Below are 21,843 nucleotides of genomic sequence, written 5' to 3'. Positions count from 1 at the left end.
TCAGTTTGAGTTAATTTTTGTGAGTGGTGTTATAATTATTTTTTTTTAATTCATCTTTACCATAGCACCTGGGCTTTGGCAAAGGGACGGCAACTCAGGAGGTGCCAGAGATGTATGGGGAGAGACTGAGTTGTGTGGCTTCAGGGTGAGGGCTGGAGGGACAGCTGCTATCGTCCCTGTGTTGAGCCCTCCTCTGGTGCAGCCTACAGGTGGGTGCCACCTTTCCTTTGTCCCTTATATATCTTTAATTTGAATTATTCCTGTACATTTGATGTTTTTTGATTTTGTGAATGATAAATGAATTTTCCTTTCTGTGTTTCTGTTGCTGACATATTAAAAATACAATTGATTTTTATATATTGAATTGCCTTAATCTGTTGGCATCATGGTACAGTAGAAAAAATGTAGCCTTTTAAAAGAAGGTAGTCTTGGGGTGAAAACCCAGCTGAGCTAGAGATAAACTGTATGACTTTCAGCAAATTACTTATTATTAATCAAATTTCATTTTATTTAGAATTAATTTTGCTTCTTCATCAGATTTTAAGGTCTCTGAGCGAAGGTTCCAAGTTTGTTTTGTTCACTGCTATAACTTGTAGCATCTAGTGCAGGTGTTAGATAGATAGGTATTCAAGAATTATCAGTTTAATAAGTGAATAAGTAAATTTTCTGATTTGGATTGTTAATATACTCTTTGTGCAACTGCTGAGAGAACACATTTAACATACCTGTACTCACTAGCTGAGAATGTTCCCTTTCTGTCTCTGAACCTCTAGTGAATATGGGATCTCTGACTCTCTCATGTATGTGGGGTTCCCATAATATGTATTACATTTGGTTATTTTCTCTTGCTAAAAAAATTAAAATATAAAATGAAATAAAATAAAATAACTATAAATATAAATACTTGGTACTGAGTATATAAGTGATAGAAGATATTGGCTCTCGGATCATTGATTAATATTCCAAAATTTAAAAGAATGCTATAAATATCTTTTATTCCAGTTTCCTAAGGAGTTTTACTTATCACTCCATCTTTACTTATCAATGAAATAAGTTACCCAATTTGAGATACAAGGGATTTTGAAACACTGAAAAAAAAAATGAATGCTGACTGACCTACGACGGGCAAGAGATTGGAAAGAACCTACCATATCTCTGAAGCTTCAAGTGTAGAGCTTGAGGAGATGGAAAAATAAAAAGGAAAACCAGAAGATCACTGGACAAGTAGGTGGGAGAGAGGTAGGGATGGGAGGATAAAAGGCTGTTGTTAATGAAGTACTTAGCTGTTGGACATGTTGAATCTAAGATGCCAATGAGGAATTCTTGGTTGGAAATGGGAATATTTTTGAAATGGATAACCATAGTAACCTAGCCTGGGTAGCAAGCTAAACTGAAGTAATAATAATAAAAATAGGGGTGCTGGAAACTATAAACCACAAAGGGGGTAAAAAAAAAAGAACAGAATCAGTGAGAGTAAGAGAATAAAACTAGTATGATAAAATACTCTAGCCAGAGCTGAAATTGGAACATTAGAAAAACTGGAAATGAAATAATTTTGTCTAGCTATGATTCAAGTGAAAAATGTCTCTTAAATATACTGAACATTAGTGGCCTTTCCTCATCATTCTCTTTCATGACAGTCAAATACTATATAGTTTGACCCCTGGTTTTTTCTCAGCCCTTTTAAATAATAAATTGCAGGCTTTTAGTTCTCTCATCTGTAAAATGAGGAGGCTAAGCTAGATGAACTCTAGTACCTTTTTCAATACTAAAACATAATGATGCTACTATCACTTAATGTATGTCATCCACTAACACTGTGCAAGGAAGATACTGGCAATAAAATTAAAATAAAGCAAATACTACACTGTCTGACTTTTCAATATTAATGATATGATTAGAGATAAAGACATGAAAAGCAGCACTTAAAATGTACTATGATAACTAAGAGGAGAAATGGAGGGTTTAATGAAAACACATAGGAGGGGCGATTAACTCATAACTCGTGAGGGGAAAAAGGGATGAAGGAGTCAATGTTCCTTAAAGGAAGGAAGCTTCGTTAAGAACTGAAATGCAGCTGCCATGGAGGGTGTTGGGAGTGGAGGTGTGGAAGATTTACAGAAGGAATTGGAAAGCAAAAACTGCTCCAAGTGGAGAAACAGTAAAAGATGTGAATGAGAGAACACTGTGGGAACTAAGTCCACTAATATGATACCTGACAGAGGAGAGAGCTACACAAATACCTGCTACAAATCTAGGTGCCTATTGTAAGCGGCTCTCACACTTTTGGTATATATATATAAGAATTACCTGAGGAAACTTGTTAAATAAAAAGGGGGCAGATGGAAGACTTTGTGGGATGCTGGTAAGACTTTAGTTTTTTCAGTCTGAGTGCTAGTTACGCATTTTTTTCACTGTGAAAAAACTGAGCTGCACTCTTCTGATATATGCATTTTTCTGCTTATTATATTTTAAAGTCTAAAGTAAATAATAGGAAATGAAAGAGATAACAGATTATGACAAAAATGTAAATCAGAAAAGACCTCTGCTTAAATACCTAAAACGCCATTCGAAAATGCTTTATAGTTTATTTTGGAGCAAAGATATTAAGTCAAATAAAGTATGAATGTTTAAACTATTAAATAAACATGAATCTTATATACTTTTTTCCCAAGACAATATAAGCAAGTTTTATGTGTATGTATATACACAGTCAAACTTACATATCATTATTTAAAAAAAATAATTGACTCTAAAATATTGCCTAATGTTAAATATATATTTTGGTTTTGAATGTTGTTATGAACTGAATGTCTTTGTCTTCCTCCTCTCAAATTCAGTTGAAGCCCTGCCCACCGATGTGATGAAATTAGGAGATGGAGCTTTTGGGAGCTAATTAGATTTAGATAAGGTCATGAGGATCCTGCTGTGATGGCATTAGTGCTCTTAAAAGAAGAGCCATCAGAGAGCTTACATGTGCCCTCTTCTTTCACTCTCACCCTCTCTCTGCCATGTGAGAACACAGCATGAAGGTGACTGTCTGCAAGAGAGCCCTCATCAGAAACCTACCTAGCCTTGATCTTAGACTTTTCAGCCTCCAGAACTGTGAGAAAATTTGTTATTTTAGCCACGCAGCCTAAGGTATTTTGTTGGAGCATCCTCAGCTGCCAAATGTTTATATGCATTACAAATTGATTAAATTTTAAAGAGTGTAGTGGGATGAACGATATCTCACAAAATTCATGTCTGCCTATGACCTCGGAATGTGACCCTATTTGGAGACAGGGTCTTTGCAGATGTAGTTAGTTAGGTTGAGATAAAGTTATAATCCCGTAGGATTATGGTGGGCTCTAAATCCAATGATTTATGTCCTTAGAAGTAAACACAGAGACACACATAGTGAAAAAGGCCACATGACAATAGAGGCAGAGATTGGAATGATACAGTTACAAGCTATGGAACCTCAAGGACTGACTAGAGCCACTAGCAGCTGAAAGAGCCATGAAAAAAATTCTTCTCTAGAGCCTTCAGAGGGAGCATGGCCCTGCCAACACCTTGATTTGAATTTCTAACCACTAGAACTGTGAGAGAATAAATTTATGTTGTTTTAAACTACCTTGTTTGTGGTAATTTGTTATAGCAGCCCTAGGATATCAAGAAAGGGTTAGGGACAATGCAACCCTAGTGCCCATCAAATGAATCAAGAAAATGTGGTATACATACAATGGAATAATACTCAGACTTAAAAAGGAAGGAAATCCTGTCACATGCTACAACATAGGTGAACTGTGAGGATATTATGTGGTGAAATAAACCAGTCACATTATACACACACACACACACACACACACACACACACACACACATACACATACACACACACACACACACACACTCAGAGAAACTGATGAATAGAGAAGTTAAAAGAAGGTTCAAGACAACACAGAACAAATGGCAAAGCAGAGATTCAAACTTTAAAATGTCTAATTTTAAACTTCTAAAAATAACCATCAATATCAAATAAAGAAAAGCCTGGTTTTCTTTAAGCGGTAAAGTTTTAAAGGAGGTAAGGATAGCCTCCAATAGGAGCTAATAAAATATATAAAGAACTCATATAATTCAAAAACAAAAAACAACAAATCCAATTAAAAAATGGGCAGAGGACCGGAAAAGACATTTCTACAAGAAGACATACAAACAGCCAACAGACATAAGAAAAGATGCTCAACTTCATTAGCCATTAGGGAAATGCAAATCAAAACCCCAATGAGATACTACTGCACACCTGTTAGAATAGCTATCATCAACAAGACAAGTAATAACAAGTGTTAGAAAGGCTGTGGGGAAAAGGAACTATCATACACTGGTAGTATGAATGTAAATTGGTACAGGAACCTCCTCAAAATATTAACAATACAATTACCATAAGACCCAGCAATCCCTCTTCTGGGTATCTACCACAAAAATTTAAAAAACTTTATTCATAAAGATATATGCACCCTGATGTTCACTGCAGCATTGTTTACAGTGGTCAAAATATGCAAACTACCAAAGTGCCCTTCAATAGATGATTGGATAAAGACAATGTGGCACATACATACAATGGAATATTACTCAGGCATAATAAAAGATGAAATACTGCTATTTGTGACAACATGGATTGACCTTGAGATGGTCATGCTAACCAAAATAAGACAGACAGAAAAAGCTGAAAACCACATGATTTCACTTATATGTGTGACATAAAACTGAAAGCAACAAATAAAACCTCATAGACACAGACAACAGTTTAGAGGTTACCAGAGGGAAAGGGGAGGGGAGTAGGTAGATAAGGGTAATGAGGTGATGGAAGGACGTTTAACTTAGGGTGATGAAAATATGATGCAATATACATATGACATACTATTGAACTATACACTTGAAACATTTTTTAACCAGTGTGACCCCAATAAATTTAATTTAAAATAAACAGGTAAGTAGAATGACCTATAAAGCCTATCTTTTTACTTTGCTAAGGACATTTTTAAAAACTCACTATATACTATCATTATTCATTTAAAAAATGGTTAAATATCTATCTATCTATCTATATCTATATCTATATATGTAAAATCCTTAGAATCAGAGACATTCATTCACTCATAGCATGAATATTGCTTTATGATAAAGTCACCATCTTGTTCTTATTTTTAATTTTACTGGGAACTAATAAAACTTCGGCATGACTGCTACCAACTGGCAGGTTAGTGTTGGGAAACCAGTACTATGTTATCTACACAAATAAACAGGTTAGCTAAGAGGCATCTAATACACATTTCCTCAAGTTTAAAGTCCCCCTGAAAACTGTCCATGAAAAAACTCCTTCCTAGAACCCTGGATCACTGTGATGATCTCTGGGAAGCTTGATGGTTTTAATTCACAAGCAAACAGTTAACCAACTTCTTACCTCACTTATCTGGTTCCCCACTCTCTGCTGCAAATCACAACCTTAGCATGATTTAAATCTGTAAAATCATAAACTGTCTTTAAAAGGATCCCCTTTCTCATCCCACAGGTATTCCTGACAAACACAATGTGAATACTTCACTGGTCATTTTGAACTGCCTGATTTGTATGTCTATTTTCTTAACATTCCAGAGTCAGCACTAGGACTTATCTTTGTTTCATTATACCACCTTTGAACTGGCTCTTTTCACAAAACCAGACCCATTCCTGGTACTGTGCACCCTTGGTGGTCTATATCCATCATGGCTCACCCTGATCTGTGGAAATAGTATACTAAATAGAGATGCTCTCTCCCCTAGGCAGCAGTATTTAAAAGGGCCCTCACATCCACCAATTTTTCCTTAGAATATAGGTAGAGTAAGTATTACAATGCTCATTTTATAGTTAAGAAAACTAAGGTAGGAAATCAAGGGGGTAGGCCCAGAGCTGCTCAGTGGCAGGCCAATTTTAGGTCTTGGGACCTTCATTCCCTATTTTATACTCTGCAACAGGCCATCCTATTACCATTTGACTTTAGAAATTCTCCAGATATACCAATTTTACAAATATTCTCAGGCAACTGTAAGAGATCTCAAAACAGACAGACTAAACATATTTGAAAAACATCATGCTAGAAAAAGAAACTTCTACTGAAAAGGCAGCAATGTTCTAGACAATGTTTTCTCTTTAATTGAGACAGTCAATATTCTAAGAATAATTTTTCTATAAATTGGCATTGTGACCTTCAGCAAATCACTTAACCTTCTATGAAATTTCCCAACTTCATAAATATAAAATGCACTGAAAGACCATGAAACAGAGAGTAGAAAGGATAACTTCATAAGTAGATCAAGGTAGATTTCTACCATTTAAAAAGCATTTTGAAATATGGTACAATCATTTTTTTAAACTAAAATTATTTCTCCTGCTTTGAAAATAAATATAACGTCATCTTTTTTCTCTTTCAATGTCTTGGTTGCATTTACAAAGAGGGTAAAAAAAAAATCCCATGAGAATACAATCAGAAAAAAAGCATAGTTGTTTAAGATCCCTAAAAAGCTTGCCAAAACAGGAACACTGTATCCAAAGCAACAGCTGACACTGAGCTAATGGAACAGAGATATATCTGTAGACTACTGTAAAGACTGTTTCAAGAAATAGCAAGTAATATTCTAGTGTTTACAAAGCTATAGGCTAATATCAAAAGACCTTTATGAGCATAAATAAAGCCTTAAGTTAAAAGTTTGACAGGATTTTAAAAGCTTCACATAATTAAAATTAGAAATGGAAAAGAGTTGTAGACTTTGATTTAATTGGAAACAAAATGCAAAATGACATAAATGTACAAGACCAGGATTCCACTGTAGATGAATATTAAAAGTCTGGAAGGATCGTATAATCCTGTATCACAAAGAATAACAATTACATTTTACTTTTTCCCCTAACAAAATAATTGTTTAGCAGCTTAATTCTTTTTATTCTGGTGTTATAGTCCATGCAACATTCCACAAAGTGACTTGGTTCACAAAACTTTAAGTCCTATGATAAAGTCTGAGTTGATTCCAACTGATTTTAACTAGAAAGACAAACACAGATTAAGAAATTTTACATCTAAAACAATTTATTAGTGAAGAGGTTTCAGAACTACGGTATTTCCTCAATGTTCGCTTAGTAAGCCATTACATAGTCAATTAAAAAAAAAGAAGAAGAAATCCTAGAATCCGATTTAAAAAATGGAGGCAGTAGGGGTAGAGAGGGAGAAATGATCAATATATCCCCCTGTTGGCTTCCTCAAACATGCAGACGTTATACTGAGGAAGATGCTAAATCAGTTTAAGAAAAAATTCAAAGAACAGGTACCTTTCACTATATAGACAACTCTTACAGCTGAGAAAAAGTAAAGTTGTTTTTTATAACACAGAAAGAATACAGATCTTTACCAAAAAGCAGATAATCTTTAAACCAATCAGTCAACAGAATACATATTTAATAAAATTAGGATGATTTTCAGGTAGATTTTAGGACAATAAAATGCATAGCACCTTAATCATGCACAATAATTGAAGAATTCTAAAACACAAATATTTTACTTATCAAGAGTAGTATTAATAAACTCACAATACCTTATACATAACCAGTATATATTGGGACAAAATATTTAAGGCAATTTATAATATCTGTGTGCATATGTACTAACATGATACATGCATGACCCTTTTTCTGGAGCTACAACACACTTTAAACATTGAAAACTTAATGCAACTCCATGGGAGAGATAACATATACTAAAGGAAGAGAGAATCATATTAAATGATGTAATTTAAAGCAAGAATCATATTAGCTACCTTGGTTGTGATTCAGAGCTTACCAGTGGCTTTTCTGATTCAGTAACATGCAGCCCATTAAAGCTTGATATGTAATTCTCGGCTAACCTAATACAATTATTTCAGAACCTGTTAACAATCAAAAGTCAGCAGTCTATAACCCTAATGAAATTAAGAAATTAAGCAGGACATTTAATAGCACAATATGATCTTACCAATCGGAAATCAACTTTATTCTAGCCCTTTTTGAAGAGAAGCATAAAAATAGACTTATAGTAAGGCAAGGAAAAAAATGAGAGTGGGGAAAAAAGACGAGAAAACAATGAAAGTGGTTTGGAAGAGCAAGGTTCTGCAGAAAAAGAAGTGATAACACACAGAGACCTTAAGAAAACGGAGACGAGAAAAAAGGAATAATATAGAGGGGTTTTTTAACTTCCAAATTTATTTACAAAATAAATCTGAATAGCCTAGTCTACATGAATTCATAGTTTAGCATTAAACAAAAGTTTTTAAATAATGTCAATACTTAGAATAACATTCTCATCATATTACATAATAGATAATATTTAAGGACACTAAAATGTGTTAAATAATAAAATGAACTTTATAGGACAATGAAAGTAATCATAAAACATTAAGAGGCAAGCTCTCAAACCTTATTTTTAATATAAAAATTTAAGTTAAATATATAAATATGGCTTTTCATATAAAATAATATAATAATTCTAGTCATCCCATGCTTTATCAAACATATTTATGGCAGCATAACTAGTTATTCCCCCCACCCCCCACCCTTCTTTCTTATTAGTAAAAACCTAATTTTCTCCAGGGGTGACAATGTACACTGCCTTGGGCAATGGTTCGTGAGCAGTCTAAGCCAATGTTAACAATTCTGTTCCTCTTTGCTTCATACTTCCTTTCACAGTCCTCCTGACAACTGAGGTGACACTATGACCCAGATCTGGCCAACAAAACATAAGGACAGGTCTATTAGGGCAATTTTGGAAAAGGATTTTTATAATATTGCTTTTTAGCTGGTAGCTGGCACTGCCCCATACCCACACCTTGAATATGGACATAAGGCCTAGGGGTGTGAAAGCTGTCTTGTGACCATGTCTTTACAAGCAAGAAGACACTAAGGATGATAGAATGGATAGCTGGAACAATGTTAGCACCACCCACATCCAGACTAATATCAATTTGTTTAAGTCATTGTTATAATCTAGCTTGTTACAACTCTAGCAGCCTCATATGGCACCAAACTGATTGAAAGACAATATATAAAAATACATGAGTCCACAACAATACTTGAAATAACAAAGAAAAAAAAAGAGAGAGAGAATAAAATCACGTCTTATTTGCTACCACTGGAAGTGACTATTACATCAAATCATTACTCTGAAAATTGCTAATGAAAGTACAAAATTTAAATGTTCATCCATTATTTTAAAAAGGAACTGCAGTTCAGGGTAACCAAGGATGTTTAATTGATGAGTGAAAGTTATTCTTTACAACAGGATCATAGTCAATAAAAAAATAATAAAAATTGAAAATCACTCTTTCCCAATCTCTGATAAAAAAAAATTAAAAGATTTAAGCAAAAATCATCAATTGATGTTAAAATCATTAAGAGAAAGTTTGAGAAGGAATTAAATATTCTCAAAGTGCAAAACACCACAAATTTACAATGAAGTAATTTAATGGGGAAAAAAATATTTTTTTCAACATAAGGTGTTCAAACAAGTGAACATCTCTATGGAAAAAAATGAACTTTGCACTGTATATAAAAATTAAACTTAAAAGATAAAATTATAAACTTCTGAAGAAAACAAAGGAAGAAAGCTTTGTAATGTTAAAGCAGGTAAAATTTTCTTACATAACATGCAAACAAAACAGACAAACTGACCTTTAGCAAAACTAGAAACTTTGTTCTTCAAAAAGACAGTGTACCACGTTGGACAGGGGAAGTAAGCATTATTCTTAACAGCCAAAAACTGTAACCAATCTAATGTCCATCAGTCTATCAATATAGAAACAAAGGGAGTGTATCCGTGGAATGAAATATTACTCGGCAATAAAAAGGACTACTTATACATGCAACAACATAGATGAACCTAACTAAAACGCTGCTCAGTGAAAGAAGCTAGATATATAAAATTATGTAATATGGTTCCTTTTATAAAATTTTTTAGAAAAAGTCAAATCTATAGAAAAAGAAAGCAGATCAGTGATTGCCTGGGTTTGAGGGGTGAAAAGAAGGACTGACTGTACACAAGCATGAGAGAACTGTTTTGTGGTCATAACAGTTTTAAAAAAATTGGAGTGTGAGATGGTTGCACAACTGTATAAATTTACTAAAACTCATCAAACAATATACTTAAATGAATATTATTGTATAAAAATTACACTTCAATAACAATGTAAAAAAAGGCAAGTCACACGACAGGAGAAAATATTTACATATATATGACAAAAGACATATCCAGAATACATTAAAAATTCTTACAAATCAAGAAGAAAACTCTTGAAATGTTGGACAAAGACCCTTCACTATTAGGCATTTAAAATGTTAGCCAGTCACATCAGCAATTAGCAAAACGCAAATTAAAATTACAATGAGACTCTACCACACCCTCATTTAAAACAAAAAAACAAACAAAAAAAACCTGCCAGTATCAAACTGGTGAGGATCTGGAGGAATCAGAACTCTAATCTACAGATGTGGGAATGAAAAATGATGGAATCACTCTGGAAAACTGCAAGTCTCTTTAAAAAGTAAACATAATTCTTTGCAAAAACCCAACTAATCTTTGTGCTAGGTATTTACCCAAGAGAAAGGAAAACAAATGCTAACACAACAACTTGTACTTGACTGTTCATAGCAACTTTATTTACAATAGTCTGAAACTAGAAATAACCCAAATATTCATTAATAAATGAACAGAGAAATGTACTTCAATAAAATGAAATAATAATTAGCAATAAAAAAGGGCCAAATTACCAATGTACACAACATGGATCAATCTAAAAATAATTATGTTGCATGAATAGAGCTAGACACAAGAAAGAACATATTGTATGACTTCAGTTATAAAAAACTATGAAAAAATGCAAATTAACCTATAGTGTCCCAAAGTAGTTCCTGGGTCTACTTTTTTTTCTTAACTACAAAATAAAACCTTTTGTATTTACTACTATAAAAAAAAAAGAGCCAGTATAAGATTGTTTAAATTAAGTAAAATCATATAAAGCAGAGTTATCCAAATACAAAAGTTCAGAATTTTTAAGAAACAGAAAAACAATTACATGTAGATTGAAGAGTAATTACCAAATTTTAATCAATGACAGAATTGATTAATACAATGAAAAGTTAGTTACTGAAAAAATTATTCACAAGGCAGAATTAAAATGAACTGCAATTCATTGAACTGGAAAACTACGTAAAACAATAATACCAAGAGACTCTAAGGTAAATGCAGACAGTTAGATGTGAATCTATACTGTAAAATAGCAATAAAATAAAAGAACAAAGCAACCAATATTAATGTGGACTGTTCATGACAGTATGTATGAAACGATAAGCAAATAACATGATCGTATAATATAAAGACTAGAATAACAGTGCTACTTTATATTTGGCATAAAACACAAACAGAAATATCCTACAATAACTGAAATACTGCAAAAGAGGAAGGGTGGTAGGAAGGAGGGAATGAAAGAAATATTAAAGCATATGCCAAGAAAAAATATATAATTATGTATTTAACATAGAGATCACACTTTCTCTTTAAAGGGCAAGATAGTAAATAATTTAGGTTTTCCAAGCCACGTATGGTCTCTGTTATATTTTCTTCTTCGGTCTGTTCAACCATTTAAAAAATGTAAAAATTCTTAGCACCTGGGCCACACAAAAACAGCCCACAGATTATTGTTTTTCCAACCCTTGATTTAGAGTGTTAAATTTTTAAGAGCTCAAATTAATTTCCATGAAAATTTAAAGGTAAAATAGTAAGCACAAGCTAAACAAGTAAGATTAAGTTTAGGGAAAATATTTAGATGATTAGTTTAAAATATATTTTAAAGTTATAAAATACTATGCTAGTACATATTAATAACATTACTATTATATATTACTATATAACAAATATCTTTAAAGAGAAACTAGAGAAGACTTTTAAAATTATTATTTATACATGTCATAAAACTTATCTAACAACGTAAATGTATTCACACCAGGTCCCTACTAACTATATGGAAAGCTAACAGTGATAGGAGCAAACAGTGTAACTTGAAAAGACTATAATCAAATCAACCTTTCAAATTTTTTTCAGGTACAGTTAACAAACAACATTATAGTAGTTTCAGGGGTATAATGATTTGATATTTGTATATATTGTGAAATGGTCAACACAATAAGTCCATCACCTGTCATCATACATAAAAACTTTTTCTTGTGATGAGAATTTTTTTAAATTACTCTCAATATCACCCCAACAATTTTAATTAAGAAAAAATTTTTAAATAAAAAATAAAATAAAATTTATTCTCTTAGCAATTTCAAATATGCAAAACAGTATTAACCATGTTGTACCTTACATTCTCATGACTTATTATACAACTGGAAATTTGTATCTTTTGACTCCCTTAATCCATTTCTCCCACCCCTATCAAATTGTTTATTATGGAACAAGAAAAATGGTTCCTACAAGAACTGAAAAATTATTAAAATTTTTATCTAATAAGTGGCAAAAATATCAGAACCAAACATACAAAATTTGAATCTATAAAAGAAATTTTGTAGGTTCAAATTGTGAGACCTGTTTTAGAATTCATGCAACCAGCCAGGAAAACTCCTAGCAGCCAAAGATAGAAAAGGCAGGCTTCTTAAAGCAGATATTCAGCTTGAAAAATCAACTGACATTGAGTATATTATTAGTGTTTGTTGGGCCCATGGAGAAGAAAGAGATAACAAAAGAATTGCTGCATGCTGAACTACCATAATTAACTACAAAGGGAATCGATGTGTTCAGAAAGTTCTTTTTGAAGCTTAAGAAGATGTTTAACTTCAACACAATTCATTTGAATTGGTATCATCTCTGTGCTACAAACAACTGAGAAAATTTAACTACAGAAGTAAAAAGGATTCATAACATCATAATCACTGACTTTATACTATGCAGATATTTATCTGCTCAACTTAAATTCTATATTGTCATCTTAGAAAGACTGTCTAGATCATACTTTTATGGTACTTTTAGCTGACAACTGATAAGCACAAAGACCATGGGCTTGACCAAGGAGGTTTTATTTTTCTGCCTTTAGGAAAAGGTAGATTCATGGATGTTTACTTTCTAGCACTGGCAACATTTACTGCAGGAGAGACTATGTCAGGGTACTGAGCTCTGAAAGAACTGAGTACACAGACTCTCTCCCTGATGGCTTTTAAAGACAAGTAAATACATCCTCTTCCTCAATTCTGAAACCTCTAGCAAGTCCTGCAATTGTTTATTGGAAAAGCTTATAACTCACAAGTTAAAGCCATCTTTCTAATTAATATGTCATCATTTCACTGTGGGGGCCGGGTATCTATGGTGATGCAGGAACTTGTCCAGATCAAAATCTTTACCACCTATTTTTAAAAGCTAGTTAGAGCTTGAGGTAATGGAATATGCTGCAATCCTGAAAATACCATAAGGTTCTCTTTATCTGGCTCTGTCAGTACAAGATTCTAAGGATCAGTAGGAAAAAGAAAGAGAGAAAGAAATAGGAGTCAAGGATGAGCTGCAAATGAAGCTCCACGTTGGTGACAAAGACTGTCAACTTACTTGAAGATGGTTTTTCCTAATAGAGTGATATGGTATGCTTCACCAGAGATGTACTGTAAGTCCTTAATCCTATCAAAGTTTTTGTAAAGAAAGTGGTAATCTTTTCCAAATAGAAATAATACAGCTTTTGTGAGGTCAGACGTTATATATTTTTTATATAGAAGAAACAACAGTTCCTTGGCAACTAAGCGGTCATTTAGTTTGTGTCTTTGAAAACAGAAATTTTGAAATACATGTAATAGAGACTTTGTAATACTACAAAGCTATTTACAAAGCTTCTACACATCAAAAGAAATCATCATCAAAACTAAAAGGTGAGGGGAGAGTATTCAGGATGGTGTAGAAGGTAGAGGCTGTGTAGGGCTCCTCTAGCAACCATACCAAAATTATAATATTACAGAGCAACCAGTACAGAGTTGCCGGAGGTCTTGCTGAACAAAAGCCCTACAATCAGGTCACCTCAAATAACAGGTCTCCTCAAAACAGTAAGAGGGGCAGAGACACAAAACAGCCTGGACTCCCCAAGTGTTGGGATGGAGAATCAAGAGGGCTATCTTGGCTACAGAGTCCTCTCATCCACCAGAGGAGCGAGGAGGGTTCCTGGATGCACACTGGGCTCCCCAACTCAGGGTTCCAGTGCCAAGAAGAGAAGTTCCTACAACCTCTGGCTGTGAAAACCAGCGGAGGTTGGGGCTGAGTGAGCCAGAGGCTGCAAGAAGCTGAGATCTTCCTCTTAAACGGCCCACGCCCGGCCTTACTCTCTGACTGACTCACTCGCTCTGAGCTCCAGTGCTGAAACAGCAGCTTAAGGGGCACCAGGAACATATGCTGAGCTGTCAGGCTTCAGGGCAAGGGCTGGAAGGGCTGCTTGCTCCTGGACAGAGGTGCAGGCAGAAGCCATTGTTCCTTTGTTGAACACCCCACACACATACACCCAGCCTGCAGACATGGGCTCCATCAACCTGGGTAACACAGGTCACTCTACCTAGGGGATTCCCTGAGACTCTGCCTCTCCCAACTTCTAGGCCCATCCAAGCCGGTTCCTGTGATTCAATCTATACAAATGGGCTACCTTGGCTCCTGCTACAAACTTTCGTAAAATCTCCCAAAGGCTCACAAAACCCAAAGAAGTAGCATCCAGCCTCAGCATGCCCTGTACCTCTTGCTGTGCAGCTCCAAGCCCCGCACCAGTAGCAGCCAGCCTCAGCACCTGACTTGGCCCCTCAAGGCACCTGTAAGCCCAGCACAGGTGGTAGCCATATGTGGATTGCCTGGAGACTTTTACCAGGTAACCCCAGAGGTGCCTAGGCTATGGCTGAACCTGGCTTGCAGCTGGACCTCTCCCAGGTCTGTGCCAAGGAGCCCCACAGCACATCTACTACATAAAGCCACTCTACTAAGACTGGGAGACTTAGGAGCCCTACTTAAAATAGAGAAACAGACACAGGGAGGCAGCCAAAATGGGGAGACAAAGAAGCATGTCTCCTATGAAAGAAAAGAACAAAGCTCCAGAAAAAGAATTCACCAAAATGGAGACAAGAAATCTACCATATGCAAAGTCCAAAACACTGGTTATACAGATGATCAAGGAACTTAGAGGAAGAGTTGATGATCTCAGTAAGAATTTTAACAAAGAGATAAAAAACATAAAAACAGAGATGAAAAACATAATAAGGAGCCAGTCAGAAATGAAGAATACAATATCTGAAATGAAGAGTACATAAGAGAGAATCAACAGAATGGATGACATGAAGGATCAAATCAGTGACATAGAGGATGGCGTAGCAGAGGACACCCACTCGGAACAGCAACAAGAAAAACAAACCCAAAAAAATGAAGATAGTTTAAGAAGCCTCTGGGACAATGACAAGCATATAACAACATTCACATCAGAGGGGTTCCTACCATAAGGAGAAGAGAGAGCACAAGGAATTAAAAACCTATTTGAAGAAATAATGATGGAAAACTTCCCTAACCTGGCAAGGGAAATAGACATACAACCCCAGGAAGTTCAGAGAGTCCCAAAGAAGATGAACCCGAAGAGGCCCACAATAAGATACATCATAATTAAAATGTCAAAAGGTAAAATTCAAAGAGAGAATCTTAAAAACAGCAAGAGAAAAGCAATTAATTACATATAACAGAATGCCCATAAGACCATCAGCCAACTTCTCAACAGAAACTTTACAGGCCAGAAAGACTTAGCACAAAATATTCAAAGTGCTGAAAACCTAGGACCTACAACCAAGATTACTTTACCCAGCAAAGTTAACATTTAGAATTAAAAGACAAATAAAGAGCTTCCCTGAAAAGAAAAAGGTAAAGCAGTTCATCACTACCAAGCCAGTATTATAAGAAATGTTGGAGGGATTTCTTTAAGAAGAAAAAAAGTAGGTAGCAAAAGTCTAAATAAAGAATGGCAATAACTACATATCTATCAATGAATACTTCAAATGAAAAAAGAATTAAATGCTCCAATCAAATAGCTGAATGAACAAGAAAACAAAACTCTTATATGTGATGCCTACAAGAGACTTCCTTCAGATTAAAAGACATACAGACTAAAAGTAATGGGATGGAAAAAGATATTTCATGATGGACATAAAGGGTATTGTGCTGAATGTAGTAAGTCAGATAGAGGACAAATGACATATGATTACACATATATGTGGAATCTAAAGAACAAAATAAACAAAAAAAAACCTCTAAGATACAGAGAACATTTTGAGGGTTATGTGATAGGAAGGGAGTTAGGGGTCAGTGAAAAGGGGGAAGAGATTAAGAAGTACAATTTGGTAGTTAGAAAATAGTCATGGAGATAGAAAGTATAGCATAAGGAATGTAGCCAATAATATTATAACAACTATGTAATGTCAGAGGAGTATTAGATTTATCAGGGTAATCACTCTGTGAGTTATATAGATGTCTAATTACTATATTGTACATCTGAAACTAATATAGTATTGTATGTCAACTATAGCTGATAAATAAAAAAATTATTATTAATTAAAAAAAGTGAAAGGATTAAGAAGTACAAATTAGCTGTTACAAAACAGTCATGGAGATGTAAAGTACAACATAGATAATATAGTCAATAATAATTTAATAACTTTATATAGTACCAGATGGGTACAAGACTAATTAGAGGGATCACTTTGTAAATTATATAAATGTCTAACTACTATGCTGTACATCTGAGCTAATACAATATTGAATATCAACTGTAATTAAAAAAACAGAAATTAAATTAAAAAAAAACTAAAAGGCAATCAACCGAATGGTTGTAAACAACACCTCTATTAAGGGCTTAATATCCAAAATATATAGAGAACTCAAATAATGCAACAATAACAACAACGAATCCAATTAAAAACTGGGCAGAGGACCTCAATAGACACTTCTCCCAAGAAGACATACGAATGGCAAACAGATATATGAAAAGATGCTCAACCTCACTAGCTATTAGGGAAATGCAAATTGAAACCCCAATGAGATTCCATCTCATGCCTATTTGAATGGCTATCATCAACAAGAAAAGTAATAACAAGTGTTGGAGATGTTGTAGGGAAAAAGGAACCCTCATACACTCACCGCTGATGGGAATGTAAACTGGTACAGCCACTATAGAAAACAGTATGGAGGTACCTCGAAATATTAAGAATAGAATTACCATAAGACCCAACAATCCCTCTTCTATCTACCCAAATACTTGAAAACATTTATTTGTAAAGACATATGTACCCCTATATTATGTGTAGCATTGTTCATGGAGGCTAAGACATGAAAACAACCAAAGTGTCTTTCGATAGATGATTGGATAAAGACAATGTGGTACCTACATAATAAAAGATGAAATACTGCCATTTGCAACAACATAGATGGATCTCGAAGCTATCATGCTAAGCGAAATGTTAGATTGAAAAAGTCAGGAACCATTTGATTTCATTCATATGTGGGATATAAAACTAAAAACGACAAACAAACGAACAAAAACTTATAGACACAGACAACAATTTGGTAGTGACCAGAAGGAAACGGGGATAGGAGTGCAATAGAAAAGGGTAAAGAAGGGGGTCTAATACATGGTGACAGAAGGAGATTTGACTTGGGGTGGTAAGACACAATGCAATATACAGATGATGTATTATAGAATTGTACACTTGAAACCTATATAATTTTATCAACCAATGTCACTCAATAAACTTAATAAAAATTTTAAAAACCTACAAATGAATACGGTAATCAATTAGGAAAAAACAATAATGAACAAAGAGAAGTTATCTGCATTTAATAAAAAAATTTGGTTTTGGAAAAAATTGCACTTTCTTTTAATAAAGTTTTACAATTAGCTGATATTGAAAATGATGGCCATCAACTACAAACTCAATAAAAGAAGATCACTAACATTTTTGAGAAACCAAATTAATGTCAGTTGAATTTTTTTTTTAGAAGTTGAATATTAAATGCAAGTAATAGTGTGTAAAAAGTTCTTCATTTATTGAACATCTCTATTTAGGTTATGAGCCTATAAAGTTACTTAATTGTGTAATATTTCATGAATGCAATAATACTTCAAAATTAAAATGTAATTTTTAGTCTATATTTATAAATATTAATAATATATTAAACTATATCAATGATTTCTGATAAATGGGAGAATATAATTTGAGAAAAAAAATAACACCTGTTTTATTGGGAAGTAGAAAGAGTATTCCCAGGCATAAAAAGACAAAGAAAAATCTAAAGGAGGAAGGAAAATGAGCATGAGAAAAATTAAAAGAAAGCCTCTGTGACTGAAAAGCAGAGATCACAAAGGAGAGTGGCATTAAATATGCATGTTTAAATGCTGATGAGAATGAAAAGAGTAAAAGAGAAAAAATAAAGATATGAGATGCAAATATCAGCAAGATAAGGTTCCTAAGAAAATGAGATCTGGAGCACAGGTAGTAAACAGGGTCCTCTACAAAGTAGAAATTAAGGGCATCTGCTCAAAGTAAAATGGGGTATGGGACAAGAGGGAAAAGTTGATGGAAAATGGAGAAAGTCTAAAATTATAATTGTATGTAATGGGAAAAAAATAGTTGGCCAAAGAAAGATAAACTTCTAAGGAATACTGATAAACCAGTATTCTGAAGAATCCCGAGGAATGAGTCATCAAATGGAGACTTCCCAAAGAAATTTTTATGCTGTAAAAATTCCTTTTTCAATATAAATTGCTTCACAAATTGCCAAATAAGTTAAAATGTAATAATTTAACAAAATTAGAATAAACTGCTTGTTTTTATTAAAGGAGGAAAGCAGGCACTCCAGACCATAATTCTACCACTTGCTAGCTGTGTAATCTTCAGCTAATTTCCTAACCTCCAGGCCTTTGTTCACTTAACTATAAAAGGTGGATAATTATATCTTCTTCACATATTTGTTACTGAAATTGACATAACAAATGTACAGTGACTAACACAAATCCTGGCAAAGAACAAGCATTCAATAAGAGCTAGTTTCATTCTTAATTCCTAAAGTGCCTGCTGACACAGCTGGGTGACACCTTTGTCTTGCTTTTTTTGTGAGAGGAAAAGGAAGGAGGGGCTTCAAAACACAAGCTCTTTCAGCTAAGACACCCTGCTTTCCAAGAAGCATTATCTTAGTGGCATCATTACTGATAAGGGTTTAATCTTCTCAGTCTGCAAAGCCAGAAGCCTGACTTTGTGAAAATAACCCAGAGAAGCAAGGTCCAAAGGAGATAGACACATATGACTAACATTGAAAATAAATGATGTTATAAACAGGAATATCAATTTACACTTAAGAAATATTATAAAATTTGTGAAATGAACCAGAATGTTAATATTGGCAGATCAGTACATTTCCTCCCTTTAGGAAAATTAGGCAGGAAGCCAAATTACACTCAGAAAGTTATTTTACACATTTGGGATCTAAACAAGACAAATTAATTAAATAATATTAATGGCTAATGTCAACAAGCTGTACTATAATCCACACAGAGACACTATTCCATACACAGAGCAGAATCTACCCTCCTCCAAACCACACTGAGATATACAACAAAATTATAGCTCCCTGGTTCCTGTTATTCTAAAATCCATAGGAGTCATTCCATATCTAGACATACAATTTCTTTATATTTTTTCCTTCTTTGTAGACACAATATTTTTATATTTCTTCTTTTTCTTCCCAATTTAATCTCATTGATTAGACACAGGCCACTGTCTAAACAAGTCATCTACTTTAATAATCTTTTGATTAACTTTATATAGTCTGACTATATAACTATCAATATTTAAGAAATATTAATTTTCTAAAAGTTTATCAGTTCTACTTCAATTTAAATATGATTTAAAAACTGAAGTAAAGTCAACTCTGACAACCATTAAAATGTACACAAAACAATAACATATCTAGGAGTTTACTTAGGAACTATTTTAGAACGTACTTTCCCATTTTAAATATGAGACTATAGTAAAAAAAAGTCTTTAAAACTAACTTTTTAGTTCAGTTCCACAACGAAAATATAGTAAAATATTAAGCCTTGGATAAATTAAATATATGTGTATACATATACATAGATATGCAGCAATAAACACTTCATGAGTAAAAATTTTCAAAGTTTATATACATAAAGCTTTAAATCTCTGATGTAGTGATAATGTGGCCATTACATGAATACAAAAGGACTATGATGTTGCACTATATGAAATGTTAATTACTATCTTTCTTGCAACTAAATGAGCTGGACTGATATCAACTTTCTATAGAAATATTCATTAAAATTCAAATTTGATGTGTAATCCCTTGAATACTACTTTGAGAAGAAGGTATCTTCTCTCATTTGATGTAGACAAGTATCTTATTTTTTTTAATATTATAGCATTTTATCTTTGTAATAATACCTAAAGTTAAGATACAACTGGCAGCAAATAAAACTAATCTCTAGTTTTAGAAACTGAGATAATAGCTACCTTTGGAAAATAAGAGAGTATTGATTGTGAGACAATGAAGAGTCTCCAGGAGTGCTGGTAATGTCCTATTTCTGGACCCCAGTTTTGATTTCACAAATGTGTTCACATTGTGGTATTTCATTCTATTTATATGTTTATGATTTGTTAACTTTCATTATGTATGTAATAATTCTTAAAGATTATTTAAAACAATAACTGACATTGTTATATTTTAAAAATTACAACAATTAAAAATAAGAAGTAAATACCTTTCTGATTTAGAGACTAGGTAAAGGAATGAGTATTTATAAAATTATTTTTGTCCAATACAAATGCACAAAATGAAATAAGTGGTTTAAAAGACATGAATAGATATGGATATTAATAATTGTCTTTGGATGGATATGGATCCACTATAAATAGAGAAAACACCTGGGTGCAATACAAATGTAGAACTGAGTTTACATCTAATTCGTTGATTCTACTATATCGGTACCTTTGGGTTTCTTCTAATTCCAAAAATTAAGCATCAGGAAAATGATACCTTACGTGAAATCTCAAGTCAATTTTTTTTTTTAATTATCGCATAGTGATTATTAAGGGCAAAAGGTTCTGGGTTTAGAATGGTTAACGTTTTGATCCAAACTATATCATTTACTAGCTGTGTGATCTTTGGCAAATTATTTAAGCTCTCGGTTTTCTCATTTGTTAAATGAGAATATAATACCAATCTTACTGGGTTGCTGAAAGGCTTAAATGAGTAACGGTTCCTTGGACAAAGTAGGCATACTCAATAGGTAATAACTATCTATTTACATATACACATCATATAAAAATATATTTCATTTTATATACATTATACATTAGAAATTTTAGATAATCTATTTTTAGAATTAAATAAATTGCACTAAATTTTCCCTGTACTTACTTTATGTCCTACTCTCTAAATCAAATTATAGACAAAGATCCTCAGTGATAAATGAAAACATATATTACTTTTGTAAATTCAAAGTCAAATGTTCATCTGTATATGTAATATTTACATTAAAAAGGCAATTTTTTATTACCTGAGTCTCCACACCCTGCTCCAGCAGGCGCTTAGCTTGATTTTCCACTTCAAGTCTAGCTCTTGCAATAAAAAGTAGATCATTTTCAATTACTTCTATTCCAGAAAGATCTATTCCTTGAGAAAGGTAATCTATTTAAAAACACAGATAAACACACATTTAAATATTTCCGTATCAAAGCATCTTG

At 33.4% G+C, this 21,843-nt stretch overlaps 1 protein-coding gene across 4 annotated transcripts in view; it reads right to left on the bottom strand.

The window, feature by feature from the left end:
* Positions 1-21,843, bottom strand: part of COG5 (component of oligomeric golgi complex 5) — a 275,480-nt gene that overhangs the window by 123,839 nt on the left and 129,798 nt on the right. For all 4 annotated transcript variants that reach the window (XM_036230277.1, XM_016145849.2, XM_016145848.2 and 1 more), the window contains exon 7: positions 21,657-21,787. In XM_036230277.1, coding sequence (XP_036086170.1) covers positions 21,657-21,787 — 131 coding nt within the window. The remainder of the gene's footprint in view (positions 1-21,656; positions 21,788-21,843) is intronic.

Source organism: Rousettus aegyptiacus, unplaced genomic scaffold, assembly GCF_014176215.1.
Source record: "Rousettus aegyptiacus isolate mRouAeg1 unplaced genomic scaffold, mRouAeg1.p scaffold_m13_p_13, whole genome shotgun sequence".
Lineage (NCBI taxonomy): Eukaryota > Metazoa > Chordata > Mammalia > Chiroptera > Pteropodidae > Rousettus > Rousettus aegyptiacus.
The sequence above is the reverse complement of the archived record's forward strand: the minus strand, read 5'-3'. Positions and strand labels throughout refer to the sequence as shown.